Source organism: Halichoeres trimaculatus, unplaced genomic scaffold, assembly GCF_033239565.1.
Source record: "Halichoeres trimaculatus isolate MK-OKI-2021-1 unplaced genomic scaffold, fHalTri1.1 fHalTri1_scaffold_15, whole genome shotgun sequence".
Taxonomy (NCBI): Eukaryota; Metazoa; Chordata; class Actinopteri; order Labriformes; family Labridae; genus Halichoeres; species Halichoeres trimaculatus.
This window is the reverse complement of record NW_027437193.1, coordinates 1,469,317-1,491,187: the sequence shown is the minus strand read 5'-3', so window position 1 is coordinate 1,491,187 and position 21,871 is coordinate 1,469,317. Positions and strand designations below refer to the sequence as shown.

Here is a 21,871-nt window from a genome sequence, read left to right as displayed (position 1 = left end):
GATTAAAAAAATCAAAATTATGAAAAAAAAACTAATAGTTATGAGATTTAAAAGATAGAAATTATGATATACAAACTCAAAATTATAACACAAGTCAAAATGACTCCTTTCTACTTTTTATCTCATGATAATGACTTTTTATCTCATAATTTTGACTTTTTTCTCATCATTTTGACTCATAATTTTCGACTGTTTATTATTCTTTTTATCTGGCGAAATTGGGATTTCATTACACGAAAGTTTTAGACAGGGAAAAAATGTTTTTTTGTTTTTTGAGTGAACTTTAGTGTAAAAGGGTTTCTCTGCTCTCCCTTTCTGTTTGTGGCTTTTATTGTGAAAAGCCCGGGCCGGAATTAGCCTGGTTATCTTCTGTCACGTAGCGGAGCTAGTCAACTGTCAACACGGATTCCGGACAAACCCAGGGCTTCTCTCACGGACACTGTGGAAAATGTTACAAAGGACGACACTCCCTACAATATCCCGAAATAAAACCGTTTAACTGTTGACTTTTTGGTGAGTTGAATCCTAAAATTCGGAGGGTTATCTTTTAGTTAGCCTGCTAGCATTAGCTCAGGAGATAACGGTAGCTTTACTTAGCTCAGCCGCTACAGTACGTCGAGCAGGAACAAGGCTAACATTGTTTTTTTATTTCTGAAACATATTGAAGTGTTTTTATGTCATTTTACTTCTTAATCTCTGAATGTTTGGAAATACAGCGAGTTGAGGTGTGTGTCTTAACGCCCTCACATCTTCAGGTCACAGTGACAGCTCAAGTGACGGGATTTACTGTTCTGTTCGAGGAGCAGGTGTTCTACCGAATCGTGCTACCTACTATTTATACGGCTCCTCGCAGCGTTGCGCCTGTGCAAAGCCTTGTCAGTAAAATTACAGTTCCCTCATGTTCAGCACATCTTCCTGAAACTCTGAGCTCAGATTTTGTAACGCAGTGTCGAAACATGCTTCTCCTTTTTCTTGAGGAGAAAATGGAGTGAGTACTGAGGTGATAACAGCTCATGGAGAAACGCCTCTTCTGAAATCTGAAACAAAGGTGTGTAGTAGAGGACTAAAATATAATCTTATCAGTCTGACAGTGCGGGTGGAGTCAGTAGGGGTGTAATGTTAGATGATTATGTACTGGGCTAGTGTCAGTCTCCGCTTTTGAGTCGCGGTATGTTGGCATTTTTTAACAGAGTAGCAGAACTCGACGGAACACCGGATCACTTGCCCTAGCTAAGCAGGAGAGCCGAATCTGTTTTAAGGAGCACCTCTGGCCTTTATAGCACACTCATATTTGGCTGTCTGTTAAACATGTCTATACTAATTACATACTTAATTATATTCTAAAACTACTTTTGCCGAAATATTCACATTACATGTATTTAAATATCTGGTCACATCCAGGGGCGTATTTAGTGGTTTGGGGGCCCAAGGCAAACCCAGTCAATGGGGCCCTCCATGTCCTTGTAACTCCTCTTCCTCAGAGCTAGACTGGCCTTCCCTGGGTCCACTGTCTCTTTCCCAGAATCAAGACAGTGCTAATCTTGTACATGGTAACTTAACGCAACTAAATGCATTTCCTCAAGTTCTGTACTTTAGTTTGATTTAGAAAAAAGTGAATCCATCATTTAGTCCACTTTGTCCTGGATTTGAAATCTTTTATGGTCAATTGACAGCTTATTTGTCCCACAGTGGGGAATTTACAGAGTAACAGGAACAAACAAGAAAGGATGACGTGAAAAACATTACAATAGGTAAATATTGAAAAAATAATTTAGTAAAGAAAAAATTTGATTTAGAGAAAATGATCCTGTTTCCTGGGCTAGATAAAGTCCTTAAAATCCTAAAAGTCTGATATGTTTATCTCAGATCTCAGAGCATCATTGGTTTTATTTCCCACTTGGTTTAGAATGAGAAAAAAATGGGAAAAAAAGTGTTTTTACCACTTTCTTCCTGAATCAAATGTTCAGATGTGTTGTAACATGGAATAGCCCATTGAATAAGAAGGGAGGGGGAGGACCCAAAACGATCAGAGAATAAACAGAATAAACTGAATTTGTTTCTTCAACCCAGTTGCTTTTGAAGGCAACACCTTGACCTGTGGAAATTGTAAAAGCACCTTTTCAAGTGTGCAGTTTTGTGGAACTTTATAGATAAATAAATGAAGCTTTAATTAAACAAAGGTAAAGATAATCAGAAGTTCCAATCGCCTGTGAGTTGGCTTGATGATTAAGTAAACTATAATCAGTTTATCTTCCTGTAATTTGTTATTTTTGTCCTGAAAATACCTGAGCGCTCAGCAGCCAACAACACGTGAAACCAAACAAATAAAACCGCAGCCAAACGCAACACAATCGTCTTATTTCCACCGACTTAACACCCAGCCTCTCTCCCTGCTTGAACATTGTTATAACCAGGGTTTCCTCCTCTCCTCTCCTCCTCTCCTCTCGTCCCGTCCGTTCAGACCGTGGTCGCTTCAGGATCAGAAGGAGGGATGCCGGTGGAGAGCGGGAGCAGTGCGGCGGCCCGTCAGGCCAAGCAGAAGAGGAAGTCCCACAGCCTGTCGATCCGCAGGACCAACAGCACGGAGCAGGACCGCTCGGGTCTGCAGAGGGACATGATGGAGGTACACGACGCTGCTCCTTCATTACACGGTGAATTAAAAAGAGGAGGTGAAGAGAGGATAACTCCTTTAGGAAGATTTGGAGATAACAAACACTTTCTAATCAGCTGGCTGTGCTGCTGTTTCTGTTTGCACCCTTAAGCGCTCTGGCTGTAAGCCTAAGCCAGTTAGCGGTTAAAGCACCTGTGTGGACAGCCATGAGGGTTTACACGCTTCCCTCTGACACTGATAACCAATAATAACCTGCTGCTGGCGTCCAACCTGATAAGATTACACACTTTTCTTCTCTTAGACAGATCAGCTCATTTCAAACATGGATGGAGCCTTTGTTACGTCACCATGCTTTGAAATCAGCTGTGCCTCTGATTATGCAAACTGGTCATTTTAATATCTGCTAAAACACAGTCTTATGTCACGTCCCATTGGTTTCACTGCCTTCACTCTGATCATGAACTTCCTGCAGCGCTCAGACCGACACTACGACCCTCTCTGTTTTATTGTCGTCCATAAAGATGGAGTTGTGGTCAGCTTAGCATTTTGTGAATCCAGCCAGTTTCAAGAAGCTGTTTTTAATCGAACCTGGTGCAAACAGTGTAATCCCTTCCTCATGACCTTTTGTTTCCACTCTGGTCCTTTTTGGTCCCAGTCCTCTGATAATCTGGAGTCCCTCATGAGGATGGAGGTAAGTCTCAGGTGCCCAGTCCTCCGTGTGTGGAACAGTAGTGTTTCTCCTCCTCGTCTGGTTTTTTAGAGCTAGCTCTAGACGTGTAGCTTTCATTAGCGTCGTCTAGACAAGGTGTTGTTTGGTGGTCCTCGGAGTCATTTCTGTATGTAGTGTTCAGCAGAAAGCCACGAAAAAATGACCACCAGGGCAAAAACAGCTCTGACCAGACAGGATGGTGAAGGTGAGATGTTAAAGTTGCGTAAACATCGCCCCAGTGCTGCCAGACGACACAGCAGATCCTCAAAGCCCTGGAAGTTCAAACTTTCAGCCTCCATGGATCCAACATGGTGGTCCAGGTCATCTCAACGATGCTGGATCTGATCAAGATCTGGGGATTTGGAGGCTAACTGAACACCTTAAAGAAGGAGTGCCCTGATGCCCCTGTAGGATCTTCACATGATTTACAGCTCAGAGGAAAACCCTCGTTTCAGCCGTCGTCTAAGCTGCTGTCTGTTGGACCCTTTCCACCAGCGCTCGTTCAGTTCTAGTTCTTAGTTTCAGCTCTGGAGCCTCATGCAGCTCTTTTTCTGTTTTTACTAAATGTTTGGATTACATTTTTTTTTTCCAAATTTTTAGCAGATTGTTTGAGTGTAATTTTCAAAATTCTTACAGCTTTATGTAATTTCAAAAGGAAAAAAAAATTGTAGATTTTTAGAGTTTTTACATTTTTTGCAAATAGTTCAAAATATTTTTTTTTAATTTTTTGCTATTTTAAGTCTTTTTCTTAATTTTGCAAAATTTTAAATTAAAGACTTTTTTGCCAAATATTTTTGATTTCAAAATCTTTTGAAATGTTTGCAGATTTATTCAATATCAGATTGTCATGAAAGTCTTGCAAATTTTTGTAATTTATTTTTTTTATTCTTTTTTCTCAATGTCAGATTTTTTTTTAAGTTTTGCAAAGTTTTAAAATTAAAAAAAAAAAAAAAACCTTTTTATATCAGTTTTTCAATTTTAGCAAATTTTTGATTTTTTTTCTTTTTTTGCAATTTTATGAGAAATAAAAAACTAAGACATCACAAAAACAATTTCATTAATTTGAAAAAGTATTTAAAAAAAAGATAAATATTTAATAGATTTTAAACTGACATCAAAGTGGCTCTCATCCTTCATTTTCTCAGTTGTCCTGCTCTGAGGGAAATAAAATCTGATTGGTCATGTTGCTGGTCAGTGTAGTGTCAGTTAAATATGATATTTCATAAACATTCAGGGTCTGATTTCACTGTAACGTTGAGTTAAGCTGTGTGTAATGAGTGGACACAGACACCTGCTCTGGAAGTGAAACTAAACACAGCTGAACCTTAAAGCTGCAGCCAGCTAAAGCTCGCTCGTTTGAGGAAATGAACCCGTTTCTGACTTTTCTCTGACCTCAGCTGTTAACACACCAGCAGAAGTTCATCCACACGTTTCTCTTCACAGAGCTGCTTCCTTATTCCTGCTGTGTGCCGTGTGGTCACTAACTTACAGTCAGTCCACGCTGGTCACCCCCTCCCCCACGCTGCAGCCGTCCTTTTTATTCCTGTGCACTTATCCTGATGTGTTCAGTGTGGCACAAACCTCTCAGCTGCAGCGCGAACACACTCGACTGATTCCTTTGTAAGATTCAGCTGAAAGCGGTGACTCAGCTCAGGAGGGCGTGCATTATGCAGAGCGCTCTGCGCTCAGGTGCAGAGAGGGCAGATTAATCCTGATTGGACAGAGCTTTGGGGAGACATGGTCCCCTTCTTCTTCTTCTTCTTCCCCTCCTGTTGTGTTATGAATCCATCAATGCAGACTTCTTCATAAAACCTGTCACGAAGCTCTGAGTGTTTCCTCACTGAGAAAGTTTCCCTGACTTCTGAAACGTGACTCCTTCCTCATGTTTGTGATGATCTGTGCTGAGACATTTTGATCATCATCAAGACGCCCAAAAAACTGACGTTAGTGATTTGCATCAGTCATTTCTGCTCTGAACAAACAGAGCCTCACGATCTTTGTCTTCTTTGGTCTGTGCTGAAAGTTAGAGTGAGCACAGCTCAGGAGATAATTTGATGTGACTCATCTGAGCTGAAACCGCTGGTGCTCTGTCTCTTCTTTAGTTCAGAGGTAATCTTTATCTAACATATTAATGCACCTTTTCAGCTCCAATGGCTTCATAAAGCTCCACACATCCACTCTAAATAAATTAGACATCAGTTCTTTGGTTGTTACCCCAATCGTCCACACTACTCTGGAGCCTCATATGCCTCTTTGATTCTATTATTACAAAATGTTTTCCTAAATTTTGCAAATTGTTTCAATTTTATTTTTTGAAATTATTGCAACTATTAGAATTTATTAAACAATAACCCAATTTTTGTGGATTTCAAAGGTTTCAATTTTTGGGGAAAAATAGTTCAAAATTATTATTTATTTATGTATTGCATTTTTTTAAAAAAAATTGATTATTTTTTTCTAATTTTTCAAAATGTGAAATTTGAAAGATTTTTTGCCAATTTTTTTTTTCAAAAAAAATGTTTTTTTTTTGCAAATGTATTCAATTTCAGATTGTCATGTAAGTTTTGCAAATTTCAGTAATTTTTTATTATTTTTATTATTATTTCCTTTTTTAATCTAAGAATCTTTTTAGGTTATGCAAATTTTTGAAATTTCAAAAAAAATTGCATTTTTTTTATTTCAGGTTTTTAATTTTGGCAATTTTTTTTAATTTTTTCTTTTTTTTTTGCAATTTTATAAAAAATAAAAAACTAAGACATCGCAAGAACAATTTCATAAATTTGAAAAAAAGTCTTTTTAAAAAAGATTATTACTCACTAGATTTTAACTTTGTATAGGTTTCTTATATACTTTATATTCCTTACTGTAAAGATCAAGTATATTGTGGACACTTTAGCGAGTTTTGCCTCCATACAGAGCTGTAGGGAGAGCTTTGGCTCCAAAGGGGGCACAGTGTCACGTGTTTTGGCTCCTGAGGGGACACTTTAGCATGCACTTTTCAAATATCAGGCCACAAGGAAAAGAAGTATTTTCTAATGAGCTGTAAATCATGTTAGGATACTACGGGGGCAGCAGAGGGACAAAATAAAGACTAAAACAAAGCACAGTTCATCCAGTAACAGAGGCTTCGTGGCACACTCCACCTGACCCTGTGAATAAACCCTGAAGCCGTCTCACCTTCTCTGTTTCCTCTCCCTGCAGGACTCCAAACTCCCCCTGTCCCTGAGGAGCAACCTGCTGGACCTGTTCAGTCAGATCGAGAGGGAGTTTGAAAACCTCTACATCGAAAACCTGGAACGTAAGTCCTCTGGATGCTGCTTTAACTGTAGCTTTAAATCACTGCTGCGTCTTAACACGTGACCGCTTTGACTCTCAGTGCGCAGAGAGATCGAGACGCTCAACGATCGCTTGTCTGCAGACGGACAGACTTTTGAAGGCGCCGATTTGGCCAAAGGAGCGCTGAAAACAAAAGGTCAGATTCATTTCCACCTTCTGGTTCACGTGTTGTTATATTTTCACCTTTCAGGAGTGATATCAGAGAATTGAAGTGTGTGTTTCCTCTGCTGTGTCTCACTCGTCTGTCTCTGTGGTTTGTGACGACGCACAGCGAGTCACAGCACCAGCCAGCTGTCACAGAAACTGAAGACCACCTACAAAGCCTCTACGAGCAAGGTGAGCTCCTTTAGACAGGCCTGTCAAACCCTTCCAGATGTTTTCTGATCATCACGACACACACTTTAGATTAACATCTGTATGAGTGTGTGTGTGTGTTGACTTCATTCATAGCTGTCGTTGTCACAGAGCGTGTGGAGTGGAACTGCTGTCTTTTCTTCTCTCACCTCTGACTCGTAGCCGCGCTCAAACTCTTGCCACGCCAGAGTCGGCGGATCCCGCAACTTCAGCGTAACCAGCTGGGAGTTGTGGGGTGGAGACTCATGGGTAATTTGTTGATTTCTCCCCTTGTGTGCCAATATGTATGAACAGCCCAGCCAGGGGGTGGAGCCTCCGTCCCCGAGAGACTTGGTCATTCAAATGTAGGACTCTTCTCCGTCAGCGTGAGACCAAACGGCTCACTAACGGGCCTTTCAGTTGCTCCAGCTTTGGTTTTGGTTCAGCGTTCACATAATGGTACACTCTGGAGACTTCTCTGACGCCACCTCCAGACGCTTCTTACGCCTTAATGAAAACTGAAGGAGGAAGGTTTTCCCGCTGCTTTAGATAATTCCTCCATGAGACGGCGCCTTCTGCTAAAACTGCTCGCCACATCATGTTCTGCTGTCATGGTAGACGTCGTTAAACAGGTCTGATGGTTTTTATTCAGGGATATCACAGAGAAAACACTTTGTTAGGTTTTTACTTCACTTTGGTCTCAGTGTGTGGGGAGCACAGCGGATGGAGTTGCTGGTCTACCTCTGACCATGAGTGTTGGTCTGTTAGTTTTTTCAGAGTGGGATGAGATTTTCCTCTGAAAAATAAAACTCACGCAACAAAACCAGCAAAAAAACTCCTGTGGGATAAAAACTACTGTAAAAAACAGCAACTCCTGTGGGAGACTAACAACAACTTAAAGAAACCAGCAACTCTTGTAGAAGACCAACAACATCTTAAAGAAACCAGCAACTCCTGTGAGAGACCAAAAGCTATGAAAACAAACCAGCAACTCCTGTGGGGGGCCAACAGAAACTGTTCGAGGATACAACAATTCCTTTGGGTAACCCACAGCAATTAGTAGGAACCAGCAACTCCTGTCAAAAACAAAAAGCGCCTAAGGCAACTTCAGTTAGCAGCCAACAACTGCAACAAAAACCAGCAACTTATGCAAAAGACATACAGCAGCAAAAGTAACCAGCAACTTATGTTGGAGACCAACAGCTGCAATCAGAAATGGGCAACTCTTGAGGGAGACCAACAACTGTGGGAGACCAACAACTACTTAAAGTGACCAGCAACTCCAGTTAGAGGGCAACAGCTGCAATAAAGAGCCAGCAACTCCTGTGGTAGACCAACAACTGCAAGAAGAAACCAGCAACTTATGTGGGAGACCAACAGCTGCAACAAGAAACAAGCAACTCCTGTGGTAGACCAACAACTGCAACAAGAAACCAGCAACTTATGTGGGAGACAATCAGCTGCAACAAGAAACCAGCAACTTATGAGTGAAACCAACAACTGCAATAGGAAACCAGCAACTTATGTGGGAGACCAACAACTACAATAGGAAACCAGCAACTTATGTGGGAGACCAACAACTACAATAGGAAACCAGCAACTTATGTGGGAGACCAACAACTACAATAGGAAACCAGCAACTTATGTGGGAGATCAAAAACTGCAATAGGGAACCAGCAACTTATTAGGGATACCAGCAACTGCAATAGGAAACCAGCAACTTATTTGGGAGACCAACAACTGCAATGAGAAAGCTGCAACTTATGTAGAAAACCAAAATCTTCTGTGCCTGCAAGTTTTTTAACTAACCAGCAACTTCATTTGTAGACCAGTATCTTTTGGTTGAAACCAGCAACTCCTGGGGGAAACCAACATTCTCTGTACCTGCAAGTTTTTTAACAGACCAGCAACCTGAGAGGTAGACCAGCAGCTCCTCTGATGAGTTAGCAACACCTCTGGTGGACAGCTGCTGTAAGAAACCATCACCTGCTGTGGTACACTGTCCTGTAGTAGCTCCTGTACCAGCAACTGTTGTAGTGGACCAGCAACTCATCTGGTAGACCAGCAACTCCTTTGGTTGACCAGGGATTGTAATGAGTTGCAGGAGTCAGTCAGATTAGCATCCTGCTCTTCACGGAGGTTGGTAGATTTTTGCGTTGACCTGCAGGATGTGATGTGGTCATGGCAGACGATAAACTGACGAGCATTAACCGCTGAGTGCTTGAGTTGTGGCGCCTTGCGTTTCCTTAGAGCCCCCATGTTTAATGCTTGATTTCAGAAGTATAACCCGTTAGCTTAGCGCTGCTTTAGCCTTCATCCAAACACATGACCTACTCTTCATCCAGAGCCAGCTGGTGCTCACTACGCCACATTAAACACACCAAACACATCCCCAGAGAGAGACCGTCGACGCTGCTTCTGCTAACAGCTAGCATCCTCTGGTTCATCTCAACCTCAGCGTCTGATCCACGGGACCATCCTGACTGTCCGGACTTTAAGGAGCCGCCGTGCCCTGCTCTGTGTGAGGCGTGGGGTGTGTCTCAGATAAATGACGCTCTTCTTTGTGCTTCCTTCCAGCTGGAACTTATTTAGCGGTCTGTGTCCCAAACGAACCAAGAGTCCAGTTTGTATCATCCCCATCTTTAATGTAAACACTTTCACCAAACTCTGATACGACTCGTAACAAGTACTGATCCGTTTTCCCCATCCTGATGTAACTCCTTATCCTCCCTTTCAGTTTCTTTTTTTACTGCCGTTTTGGATTTTCATAATCCTGGTTTAATGGTTATAATACGCAGCACTGATCCTTCCTGTTGATCTGGGTTGATGGTGTTTGTTTGTCGTCACTGGTAAACAACAACAGAAAGTGAAATAAACACCAGGACTTGTTCTGTTAAGTAACGCTGATATCCCCCAAAGCTTTTTGGCCCTTGCACAGCGAGGCCCGGGAGTCGGGTCCACCCTTCAGGATGTTTTCTGCTGCTTCTTTCAGCTCTTGGTCAACATTAGTTTATAAAACCACTTCAACCTTCGGCTCTTTGCTCTCAGGATTCAAATCCTTCATTTTCAGGCTTTTGTGGTGGATTGGAAAAATGTGGAGTGGAAGGATGGACAGCAAAAATTAAGATTAAAAAAGAGTTTATTTTGAGTAAAAACTGTTTTTTTAGACTTGATATGAAGCCAGAAAAATGTCTTATTTCAAGATATTTAAAAAGAGATATGACACCTTGGTGGCTTCTAAATTGTAAAATAATCAAAATTAGAAAAAACTTTATTGAAATTCACCAAAAGATAAAAATAACTGTTATAAACAACTATTGATAAAACCTCCCAGGCTCAAAACCAGTCTATTCTGGATGTTTGGGATGTTAATGCTGAATTTAAGGTCAGAAATGACCAGAAACTCATGTCTTTTGGTGCAGATTTGGAAATTAAGGGCCTGTGTCCACTAACGTTTTTCGCACGGATAAAATTCAAAGCATCTCTCACAGTGTTACTTTGTTACAAACGTCTTGTTTTGTGTTTTAAAATTCTTTGTATGCTTCGTATTTGCTTTAATTTAAAGCCATTTTAAGATGAAATGATAAAAAGAATCGGAAGATATGGTGTTAGCATGTTAGCATTAGCCTCAGCGCTCCACCTGGACATGCTCCCTGACGAAATAAGAGCAAAATGTTTTGCCTCCTGGTGGACCTCTAGCATTGTTTTCAACAGAGTTTATAAAAGAAGTCCCGCCCCCCTTGTCTGATTGGTCGTGCAGTAATGGGTGTGTTAGTGGACACAGGCCCTTAATTCTGAGCTAACATCCTGAGCCCTAGTGGCCAGAGTTGGAAGTTGTGGTTGAAACAGGGGTTAGGAACATCCTGTTGCGTGGTGGTCCCGGCTTCTGGTCTAACGAGGACCCTGCTGAGCAGCTTCTCAGTTCTGCTGATCCACTTCCTTCCCCTATGAGACCAGGGTTCCTACACGGCCCCTCTAAGGCTGGAGGAGTTCGATTGGAGACAAAATGTAAACTTTACACTAAAGAAGTGGGCGTCGCCTTTGAGTCTAAATTAAAGGGTCGTAAAGAAACGTCTGAATGAAGCGGGACGTGTCCTGGTTCAGAGACTCAGGAGATGCTGATTGGAGGAGCGAAACGTGTAGGAGCCCTGTTAGCTTCAGTTCCTCGCTGTGATCCTCTTTTCCTCTAACAAACGTCTGATGTCGCCGTCAGATTGTGTCCAGTTTCAAAGCGACCACGTCCCGAGCGGTGTGCCAGCTGGTCAGGGAGTATGTGGGCCACCGGGACGGCATCTGGGACCTCAGCGTCACCAGGACTCAACCTGTGGTGCTGGGCACCGCATCTGCAGGTATCACACATTTTAACATCATATTCATGAAGAGGAGTCTGTTCTCATTTTGTTTCACTGTAAAACCACCGATGAGTTCACTCTCCCCTCTTTACCGTGTGTGAACAGATCACTCTGCGATGCTGTGGAGCATCGAAACCGGGAAGTGCCTTCTCAAATACATGGGCCATCAAGGATCAGGTAGAGTCCTGATGAGTGGCAGGTTTGACTTTTAGCTTTTCTGTCGTTGTGGCGATAAATCAAACATCTGTGTCTCTGTCTCCTCAGTCAACTCCATCAAGTTCCACCCCACTGAGCAGATGGCTCTGACAGGTACCGACCCATTTCCCTCAGTCCGCGCAGGTTTTCCTTCAGGGAATAAAACCTCAGTGACAGTTTGTTCTCAGTCGTGTTTATAGCTCCGCCTCTCTTCTCGTCCGCAGCCTCTGGAGATCAAACCGCTCACATCTGGAGGTACATGGTCCAGCTGCCGACGCCACAGCCTGTTTCCGATATCAACGTAAGCATCAGAATCAATACGTGTGTGTGTCACTGTCGACTCTGTTGTCCCCTTGAATCATTTTTAATTCTGACCCCATCCCTCTGCCAGCAGCAGACCCCCTGCGAGGACGACGTCGACTTCTCCGACAAAGACGAAGCCGACGGCGAGGTCGAGGGGCCCAACGACTGTCCCTCTGTGCGAGTGGCGACCACGACACTGCGCAGCCACCAGGGGGTGGTGATCGCCGCCGACTGGCTGGTGGGAGGCAAACAGGTGGTGACGGCTTCCTGGGACCGAGCCGCCAACCTGTACGACGTGGAGACCTCAGAGCTGGTTCACTCGCTCACAGGTGAGATGGCGTGATTATTTCTAACACTGCAAGATTTAAACCAAAGCCTTAATTTCTGTTTTACTTCAGAGTCCCTGTGAGGAGTTTCTGCCCGATCCTGATCCACACTCTGAAATGAGATTATCAGCTCCAATATTACCCATTACAGGTTATCTCAAAACTCTCTATCTCTTAGTAGTGTAGTGGTGGTGGACACTGGAGCCTAACTGTCAGACAGAAAAAGGACAGAAGAGCAGAAGAAAGAGAAACGGGAGAGAGATAGAGCACGAGCTAAAGGCTAACACACGAGCAAAAGGTTTAAACACAAGCAAAAGGTTTAAACACAAGCAAAAGGTTAAACACTGGCTATAGGCTAAAACACAGGCTAAAAGGCTATAACATGAGCAAAATGCTAAACCACTAGCTAATCAGCTTTAGGCTAGAACACAAGCTAGAGGCTAAAAATGGGCTAAAGGCTTAGACATGAACTAAAGGCTAAAACATGAGCTAAATGGTTATAACATGAGGTAAAGGCTAAAACAGACTGATAGCTTAATCAGGCTAAAGGTTAAATAGCTGGCTTATAAGCTAAAGGCTAAACCACTAGCTTATAAGCTAAAACACAAGCTGAAATATGAGCTTAAAACTAAAACACAAGTTAAAAAATGAGCTAAAAGTTAAAACAAGAGCTAAAATATAAGCTATAAGCTAAAATATAAGCTATAAGCTAAAAAAAGCTAAAACATGAGCTAAAAGCTAAAACATGAGCTAAATTATGAGCTTGAAGCTAATACTTAAGCTAAAATAAAAGCTATAAGCTAAAATACTAGCTAAAATATTAGCTTAAAGCTAAAAAACGAGCTGAAATATGAGCTAAAAGCTAAAACATGAGCTAAAACAAGAGCTTGAAGCTAATACACAAGATAAATTATTAGCCAAATGCTATAACACATGCTAAAATATGAGCCTAAACCATAAACATGAGCTCCATTATGAGTTTAAAACTAATACACAAGCTAAAATATAAGCGTAATGCTATAACACAAGCTAAATTATAAGCTAAAAGCTAAAACACAAGCTAAAATATGAGCTTTAAGCTAAAACATGAGCTAAAATTTGAGCTTGAAGCTAAAAAACAAGCTAAATTAAAAGCTAAATGCTATAACACAAGCCAAAATATGAGCTAAAAGATGAGCTAAATAATGAGCTATAAGCTAAAACACGAGCTAAAATCTGAGCTTTTAGTTTTAACACCAGCTTTAGGCTTCGGGCAGATCCTCCTCACAGCCTCTTTGAAGTAAAAAAAACCTTTTGTTAGACTTGATTTGAGCCACATTCGACGGACAGGCCAGAAAAATGTTCTGTTTTATTTTATAAACATTAATAAATCCGTAACGTTTGCTCAGGACACGACCAGGAGCTGACCCACTGCTGCACACACCCCACCCAGCGTCTGGTGGTCACTTCGTCCAGAGACACCACCTTCAGGCTGTGGGACTTCAGAGACCCGTCCATCCACTCTGTCAACGTGTTCCAGGGACACACCGAGTCAGTCCACACACGTCGTCACCATCAGATGATCCGTCCGTTGCTAAGCTACCACTAACAACTGATTTTAATTGAATTTTTTATTCTCCTAATTGTATGTTTTAAAGTGGGTGCTGAGTCATTTACTGTTAATGAAACTGTTAATGAAACCGTGAACTGGGTCTGTGGAGGTTCCTAAAGGTTTCCTGATCCCCCTCTGCAGCACGGTGACCTCTGCCGTCTTCACTGTGGGAGACAACGTGGTGTCCGGGAGCGACGATCGTACCGTCAAAGTGTGGGACCTGAAGAACATGAGGTCGCCCATCGCCACCATCCGCACTGACTCGGCTGTGAACAGGTCTGAGAGCTGTTAAACTAACACCAGGAGCAGGGGATGAGTAATGAATAATGTCTCCAAAAGGATTAAGATTGTTGAGCTCCTCTGTCGTCTTGTTTCACCTCCTCTTGCTCCTCTTTCTCCAGGATCAGCGTGTCGGTGAACCAGAAAATCATCGCTCTTCCTCACGACAATCGGCAGGTCCGGCTGTTCGACATGTCCGGGGTGCGACTGGCTCGCCTCCCGAGGAGCAACAGACAGGTGAGTCAGGGCCCCTGAGGATGCTGGGACTTTAACAGCACCGTGAAAAACGCCTCGTCTAAAGAAAGGATTGAGTTTGAGAACACAAGAAACAAAACTTCTAAATTTCAGGGTTTTTTCAGTTGTTTTTGCGCTGGTATCAGTTAAATATTGAGTTCAAATGATTAACAAACCTTCAGGGTGCACAGCATCCAGAATTTTCTGGATCAGGTTCGAGATACTTCATTCCTAGTATTTCCTTTTACTCCATTACAATCTAGACTGGTTGAGAGATTCTCAACCAGGCTCTGGGGCCTCACACGGCCCTTTGACACCTTAGCAGTGGCTCCTTGTAGCTTTAAAAAATATGATTGAAATAACAATTTTTTATTTTTATATTAAGATAGGTGGTGAGACAGTAGCAAACAACAAAAATGATGAGTTTAGCAACATAAACAATATGTGTTATCAAATAAAAATTGTATCGTTTTTTTTATTATTATTATTTTTTCCTAATTTTAATTTTATCTAAAATGCTCGCAACTTTCAAAAATGTAATTTTTTAAATTTCTCTACATTTATTAAAACAAAAGAAAATGTTTAATTTTTGCAAATTTATTACATTTTAATGTCTTGTTGTTTTTTTTATTCAGATATTTTATAATTTCTAACATTTTTGCAAATTTTTGATTTAATTTTTCTTCATGCAAATTTTTTAAATTTATTTTTATTGTATTTTTTTTTGCAAATTTATTACATTTTGATACATTTTTTATTTTTTTCAAATTTATTACATTTTAGTATTTCTTTATTTTTTAATTCAAATATTTTATCATTTGTAACATTTTTGTAAATTTTTGATTAAAATTTTATAATTTTTGCAATTTTTTAAAATTTGGTTTTCTTTTATTTTCCTAATTTATTACATTTTGATATTTTTTAGAATTGTTTTCAAATTTATTACATTTTTATATTTCTGGATTTTTTTTAATTCAACTATTTTATAATTTGTAACATTTTTATACATTTTTATTTGTATGTTATAACATTGTAACATACAAATATTTCCAATAACTTTTTTATTTTACGCTCTTGCAAATTTTCAATTCAAAATTTTTTATTTTTGCAATTTAATTTTTTTTTTTTTAATTTAGTCCAGTATTCTTGAGTACTTTTTTAAAGAAATTCATTTATCAGTGATTCACAGACTTGTATGAATCATCAGGAACTCATCGATACGCTTTGAGCCAATGAAACGCTTTAATACATTTGGAAACGGTGAAGCTGTGATGCTGTGTGAAGCTCAGTGCGTCATTGGCCATGTGACCGTGGTGTTTTCATGCATGCTCTGAAGTCTCTGTATCATTGGCCAATCACTGCCTGTGGTGTACCTCAGGGTTCACTTTTAGGTCCACTTAAATTTTCTGTTCCGCTCCCACTGAGCAGCATCACTCACCGTCACAGCTCAAAGAGATGAAGCGTTTGAGGACAGACAGAAATATGAAAATGTTTTGAGCTGTCTGAAATGAAAGTTTAACCCTTGGCTGTTTGGTCTCAGGGTCACCGGCGGATGGTGTGCTGCTCCGCCTGGTGTGAAGACAACACCTCCTGCAACCTTTTCACCTGCGGCTTCGATCGCCAAGCCATCGGCTGGAACATCAACATCCCCGCGCTGCTGCAGGAGAAATGACCTCCTCCTCCTCCTCTTCCTCCTCCTCCTCCTCCTCCTCCTCTTCCTCCTCCTCATCGTCCTGGCACCTTACCGTGAAACTCCACCCAGAGTCTGTCTTAGGAGCATCAAACACTCACATCAGCAGCCTTACAGGTGGCTTCAAAGACTTCACCGTCACTTCTTTTCCCCTCTGTTTTTCTCGTTTCATCAGACGCTTCCTGTCGTCTGAGCGTCTGCAGACCGGGACGCCTGCACTCACCACCTCCCCCGTCTGTGTCTCACCAGTTCAGATCCACCTTAGTCTCTACCTGACAGCTCATCCTCCCTCTTCAGAAAACAAAAGATGAATGTGTTACCGAGCACGGAGCGTCTGAAAAGCACAAACTCAGCTTCTTTCATTTCATCATCACTGGAGTTTTTAATAATTAAATTTAGCTCACGTTTGCTTCATTTCGACGGCAGCGCTGAAAAGAGTCTCGGTATGAAAAGTCGTTAAGATTATTTTAAATCCAGTTTTTCTCTCTGAGTTTTATTCTGAAAGTTTTATTTTGCAGCAGAGACGCAGACACACGGTGAAGTCTGCTCCTCCTGCCAGAAAACGTGTTCAGGAGAAAGAGACGCGCCTCCATCCTGTCATAAAATCAGCTGATCTCATTCAGTAGGAACTCGCCAAAATACTCAGCAGCTGGCGTCGGCGTGGGATCATTTCTCCGCCCGCTCGGCCCCGCCCGCTGCTCCTGGACCTGACATGATTGTAAAAACCGTAAACGCAGTGCCCTTTAGTGTGTCGTGTGTGAACACCGTCGTGGGGATTCTGTCCGTGTGTGTGTTATGGTACTTTAAAAAAGTCGTGATCTCTCAAAGGAGTGTGTTGATGTTTGCTGTCAGCTGCTTCGCTTCGACACTGCCACAGAAACACTCGGCCAAAGCTGCGTTCAAGAGAATGATGAGTGTGTGTGTGTGTGTGAGTGTGGTTTCAGAGTGTTTGAAATGACTTCACTACCTAAAAGAACAAACTGTGTGTGTGTGTGTGGGTGTGTGTGTGTGTGTGTGTGTGTGAGTGTGTGAGTATAAAAGCAGTGTTTAATTAAAGTGTTAAACGTCGTAAAGCTGAACTAGTTTTTCCGACTCGAGTACGATTGTTGTACTTCGTCGTTCTGTGTTTCCTCTCACGCCTCAGCGGCTGCAGCAGCAGCGACGCGTCAAACGAGCACCGCTGATCGCTGAACGTCTCGCTTTAGACCCGTGGAGCGTTTCGCTGTTTGTGACTCAAGTTTTCATTCAGCGGTTACATTTTTCAGACAGAGGACGGAGAGTCGAGGCCACGCTGAGGATTAAAAAACACAAATCTAACGTGAACAGAAAAAAAAACAAGAAGAATGAGGCAGAATTTCAGGATCGAGTTTGGATCAGAAGAAGAGTTAAGACATGAGAGGAAAAAGTTTTAGATTCATGAGTCGAGTTGGTATTGTTGAAAAAGTACAAAATCCTGATGTAACCAAAAAGGTTTAGTTTGAGAAAGTGTAAGTTAACTACATTTAAAGTCATACATCAGAATTAAAAAATAAATAAATCACAAAAATAAAAGGTGACATTTTTCAGTAGCAAAGTCACAAAGGACAACAGTTGTAGGACAACAAAGATTTTAATAAATGTGATGTGAACTAACAACTTCAACAACTTAAGTCATAAAGTAAAGTCAAGTAAAGTTGTCAAGTTCCTAAAGTAAAGTTAAAGTTTTACAAAAGTTTTACAAAAATGTTGTCTTTAGTATCAAAAATCCAGGCAAAACATGTGATGTAAGAAAATCACAGTTTGAAAAACAAAGGTTTGTTTAACTTACTTAAATTAAGTAAATACATGACATAAGTAAAGTCCATTAAAGTCTTATAGTAACTTACTTAAAGTTGATATTTTATGGGAAAAAAAGACAGAAGTGAAAAGGAAGTTTTTATTTAATAAAAAGTCCTGATTAAAAAAAAGAAAAGATGAAAAAAAAATTTAATCATTAAGTAAGGAAAAACAAAAACAGAAATTAACTGAGATAGATTTGATATTTAATAAAAATTCAGTTGTAAGTGAGAAAAGGGAACTTTAGGGGACACGAGTTAGAGTATGACAAGAAAGTCATAATTTGAAAAAAGTTCAAGTTGAAAGTTCATGAAAAAAAGTTTTAAGTGGGAAAAAAGATTCAAAGCACCAGGATTGTTATTAGAAACAAAAGTTTGGATAAAGAAAAGTAAATAACCTGTGTTAAAGGCACAGAGTGACTGAGGGAAGTCGTAAAGTAACTGAGACAAAGTCATTATTCAAAGATTTAAAAAAAATAAGACATTAACTACTTAAACTTACTGAAGTTATAAAGTAAAAAAACATTCATCAAGACAAAAATTGAAGAACAACAAGAAAGTCATAATGTTAAAGTTTAACAACGTCAAATAAAGATCTTAGCTTTAGAAAATGAAGAACTAACTAAACTAAAATAAAGTTGAAAGTTTTCGAAAAACGATAATTTACCAGAATAGTTGCAATGAAAGAAAAAAAAATGGACGAATAATAGTGGAACCTGTGTTTCCTCTTTCAACTGAAACAAAGTTGAATTTTTTTTCCAGAGCAAAAGCTCCATAAAACATAAAGTAACATAATAAAAAACGAGCCTAAATGATGAGATTAACTATGTCAAAGTTATGAAGAAACAAAACTGAATTGTTAGAGTTACGAGAGTAAAGTTGGAATTTTACAAAAATAAAGTTGGATGTGAAAAAGAAAGAGACTTTTCACACTGTTTAAAACCAAACAGGAGTTAAATACATCAGCCCAAATTTAAAAAAAAAATAAATAAAAAAAACATCAATGGTCTGAAATAAAGTACAAAATTGATGTGACTGCAGTGAAAAAACTTAAAAAGAAATTATTGAAGAAGTCGGGACTCAACGCCGCGTCTCATAAATTTATGACTTTCTCCTCAAACGGTTCATGTTTTTCTTCATGAACGACTCAGCTGCTGACCCCGACTCTCCGTCTCAGACATTTCTCTCTGCAGTGGGTGAAAAACTTTTCTCTGCACAAACCCACGTTTTTGTTTTTTTTTAAGTGTGTTTATGAACATTTTACAGCTGTTTGTTTGTTCGTTTCTAACCGTAGAAATCTTTGATACACGCCTTTGTTTGACTCACATCTGGTTTTTAACTCGTGTAGAATTAAACAAAGATATTTTCAAACTGAAGCTGTAACTGATCAACACGTGAATGTTCATCCTCTCTTTTTAAAACCGTAACATTTACATCGTATGAATTGTAAAAATGACGGAGCTGAAACTCGTCGATCCTGATCCTGTGTTTGTTTTAAAGCTTCACCTTCATAAGGACAGATAGTTTTGTTCGTCAAACCCGGGGTGACGCATGTTGTCTGCTGATTGGTTACACCAGTGGCGCCCCCTGTTGGACAGAAATTGTTCAGCATTTTCCAGGAGTCCTTAAAAAGTGAACTCCTCCTGGTGGAATAATCTGACCCACTCCAGATTTAGTGTTGCTCTAGAAAAGACGTTAAAGAAAAAACACTTGGACTCACTTTGCTTTCCTCAAACTTTAAACACAGTTTGGGTTCGAAATAAAACTTCACGCTGAAGTGATTTGCACCAATTCCCGACATGCAGGGGTCGCCCCATGTAGCATGCAGCCCCAGTTAGACATAGTTTTTGTTTGTATGTATTTTTCTTCTAGCCCTTATTTATATTAGATATTTAAAGTAGGCCCACAGTTCCTGTTTGATGCGTTTGAAGCTGTTTCAGTCGTGAAGGAGTCGCCCTGGTTTCACTAACAAACATTTTGTCTTTGTGCTGATTTAAAAACTGTGTTTGTGTGCTCATGTTTTAAGCTCTAGTTGTTCCAGTTCTATGTTTTCTACCCACTCTGAGCCACTTTCATAAGTCACCAGTTTAACCAGGTGTTTCTATCACAGTTCACTCAGTCACTGTCACTTCATCCGCCGCCGTGAAGCCGTGTTACATGTGGCTCTTTGACTTTAACAGTGTTGTTTGCAAATTGTGTTTGATGTACGGCGACAAACACCACAGCTGAATTCTGGGAAAAGAAAAAGAAACCATGTTGGGAATTTAGCTGTGTAACAAGGAACAAGCGATGGCTTGAAAATTCAAAATAAACCATTCCTGCTCTTTGGATTCCTTGAATTGAGTGGTTTTATTCATTTATTTTTATTTGTTAATTAATTCATTTGTATTTGTTCTCTTATTTTTATTTACTTATTCTGATTTGGTCCTATTTGTTTATTTATGTATTTATTCTTATTTATTTATTTTAATTTTTTTATTTATTCTTATTTATTTATTCACATATTCTTATTTATTTATTTATGTAATATTTATATGATTATTTTTTCTTATTTATTAATTTGTGTTAATTCATTTATTTGTATTTATTTATTTTTATTTTTTTATCAATTTTTTCTTATTTTTAATGTATTTATTCTTAATTTTAATGATTTGTATTTGTTTTGTTTTTTTGGTGGGATGTTGGTGTCATTTATTGAGAAGCATTTAGTTAAGTTTAGAAGTCACATTTATTCAAAGACATATTAAAGTAATTTTAACTCATTTTCATAGATTGAGATTTATGCCACCAGAAACTAAAATTGATTTATTACATAAAATTGAATTCAATTTAAAGTTTTGAAATTTTTAAATTTATTTGCTTTGAAATTTTGTTAAGCTCCTTGAAAATTTAACTCTTTTTATTCCTTAAATTCACAAATACACATTTTACTTTCAGTTGATCACGGCGTGACCATCAGCAGATCTACGTTTGACAGAAAGAGTTTTCGAGCTCAGATGACGCAAAGGTTGAATAATCCAAGGTTAAAAACAAATTTTAAAACATTAAATTTGATTAAGATCATATTTTTCAAATTCAATATAAGAACTCAAACTCAGTTTCTGGAAACATGAATCTCAGCACAAACATTTTGTGCACATTGGGAGTTTTTCCTCTGATGAAAAACGGCACACAACGCAAATGAACATAAATAAGATCCTTTATTCACCGAGATAAAAACACTCATGAGCAAATATTCATCTCCAGCAGCTTTCAACTTTTACATCCTTTCCTCAATAAAACAGAAACTAAACATCGACAAACAGGAAGTAGATAACTGTTAATGAAACATTTTGTCGTTATGTTCATCAGATAAATAACTCTGAGAGGTGAGAGATGTACGGAGGAAAAAAGAAGGAACAAAACAATAAAACTAAAATTTTAAACATTTAACTTAACAGTGAGATCCATCTGGTGTATTCAGACACCTCTCCTCTAGGGGGCAGCAAGTCTTCACTCCTGAGCCTCATACTCTCATACACTCCTACAGTCTACACAGCTGTTCAAAATAAAAACATAAATCTGTGAATCATACCAGAGGTTTAACACCTCAACAACAGAACACAACTTTTAAAAAACAAAACATAAAACGATAGAAAGAAAAGTGTGATCAAACGGGGGACATGTCACAGTTATGGGGACCGTAGAGTGAATCACATGATGTTGGAGATAAATATACTCACAGCTTTAGCAGAACGAAGGTAAACAGACTCAGGTTTTGATTTTCAGTTTTGGTGTGAAGCAGGAAGAGAACAAGTCGAGCTTTTTGGAAGTCCGAAGACTTCCTGTTGACGTCTCAGAAACTGTATCAGCGCACATCAACAAGGATGAGATGAACAGGAAGAAAAGAAAAAAGACAGACTGATGAAGATAACTGAGCGTCTTAAAGGAGCCATGGATTGGTCCGTTTCCACCAAGCGGTTCAGTTCGGTTCGTCTTGGTACGGCACACAACCAACCTGTACCGTCCCACTCTTTGGTTCCCTTCTGTTGGGGTGCCAGACTAAATCGTTTTTTTTACACGGTTTTCTCACTGTTCTACCAGCTGTGTAAGATTCTC

General features: G+C 39.7%; 1 protein-coding gene across 4 annotated transcripts; it reads left to right on the top strand.

Annotated features, from left to right (window-relative positions):
- The first annotated feature begins 344 nt into the window (after nucleotides 1–344).
- LOC141804322 (WD repeat-containing protein 37) lies at nucleotides 345–19,699 on the top strand. 4 transcript variants are annotated; one of them, XM_074688685.1, is made up of 16 exons: nucleotides 345–513; nucleotides 2,462–2,623; nucleotides 6,522–6,618; nucleotides 6,697–6,792; nucleotides 6,928–6,992; nucleotides 7,305–7,354; nucleotides 9,567–9,636; nucleotides 11,203–11,338; nucleotides 11,447–11,518; nucleotides 11,606–11,650; nucleotides 11,761–11,837; nucleotides 11,931–12,168; nucleotides 13,554–13,695; nucleotides 13,898–14,032; nucleotides 14,158–14,272; nucleotides 15,810–19,699. In XM_074688685.1, the coding sequence occupies exons 2-16, from the start codon at nucleotides 2,492–2,494 to the stop codon at nucleotides 15,939–15,941; spliced, it is 1,602 nt and encodes a 533-aa protein (XP_074544786.1). In that variant the 5' UTR covers nucleotides 345–513; nucleotides 2,462–2,491; the 3' UTR covers nucleotides 15,942–19,699. The 4 variants fall into 4 exon arrangements, with proteins under 4 accessions (XP_074544786.1, XP_074544785.1, XP_074544788.1 ...); XM_074688684.1 differs by having other exon boundaries at nucleotides 11,928–12,168; XM_074688687.1 differs by lacking the exons at nucleotides 7,305–7,354; nucleotides 9,567–9,636.
- The last annotated feature ends 2,172 nt before the right edge of the window (nucleotides 19,700–21,871 follow it).

Coding starts and splice junctions, on each gene's coding strand:
- LOC141804322 (XM_074688684.1), top strand. CDS start 2,492: ATGCCGGTGGAGAGCGGGAGCAGTGCGGCGGCCCGTCAGGCCAAGCAG. Junction 6,619..6,696: donor CTACATCGAAAACCTGGAAC/GTAAGTCCTCTG, acceptor TTTGACTCTCAG/TGCGCAGAGAGATCGAGACG. Junction 14,273..15,809: donor TCCCGAGGAGCAACAGACAG/GTGAGTCAGGGC, acceptor GTTTGGTCTCAG/GGTCACCGGCGGATGGTGTG.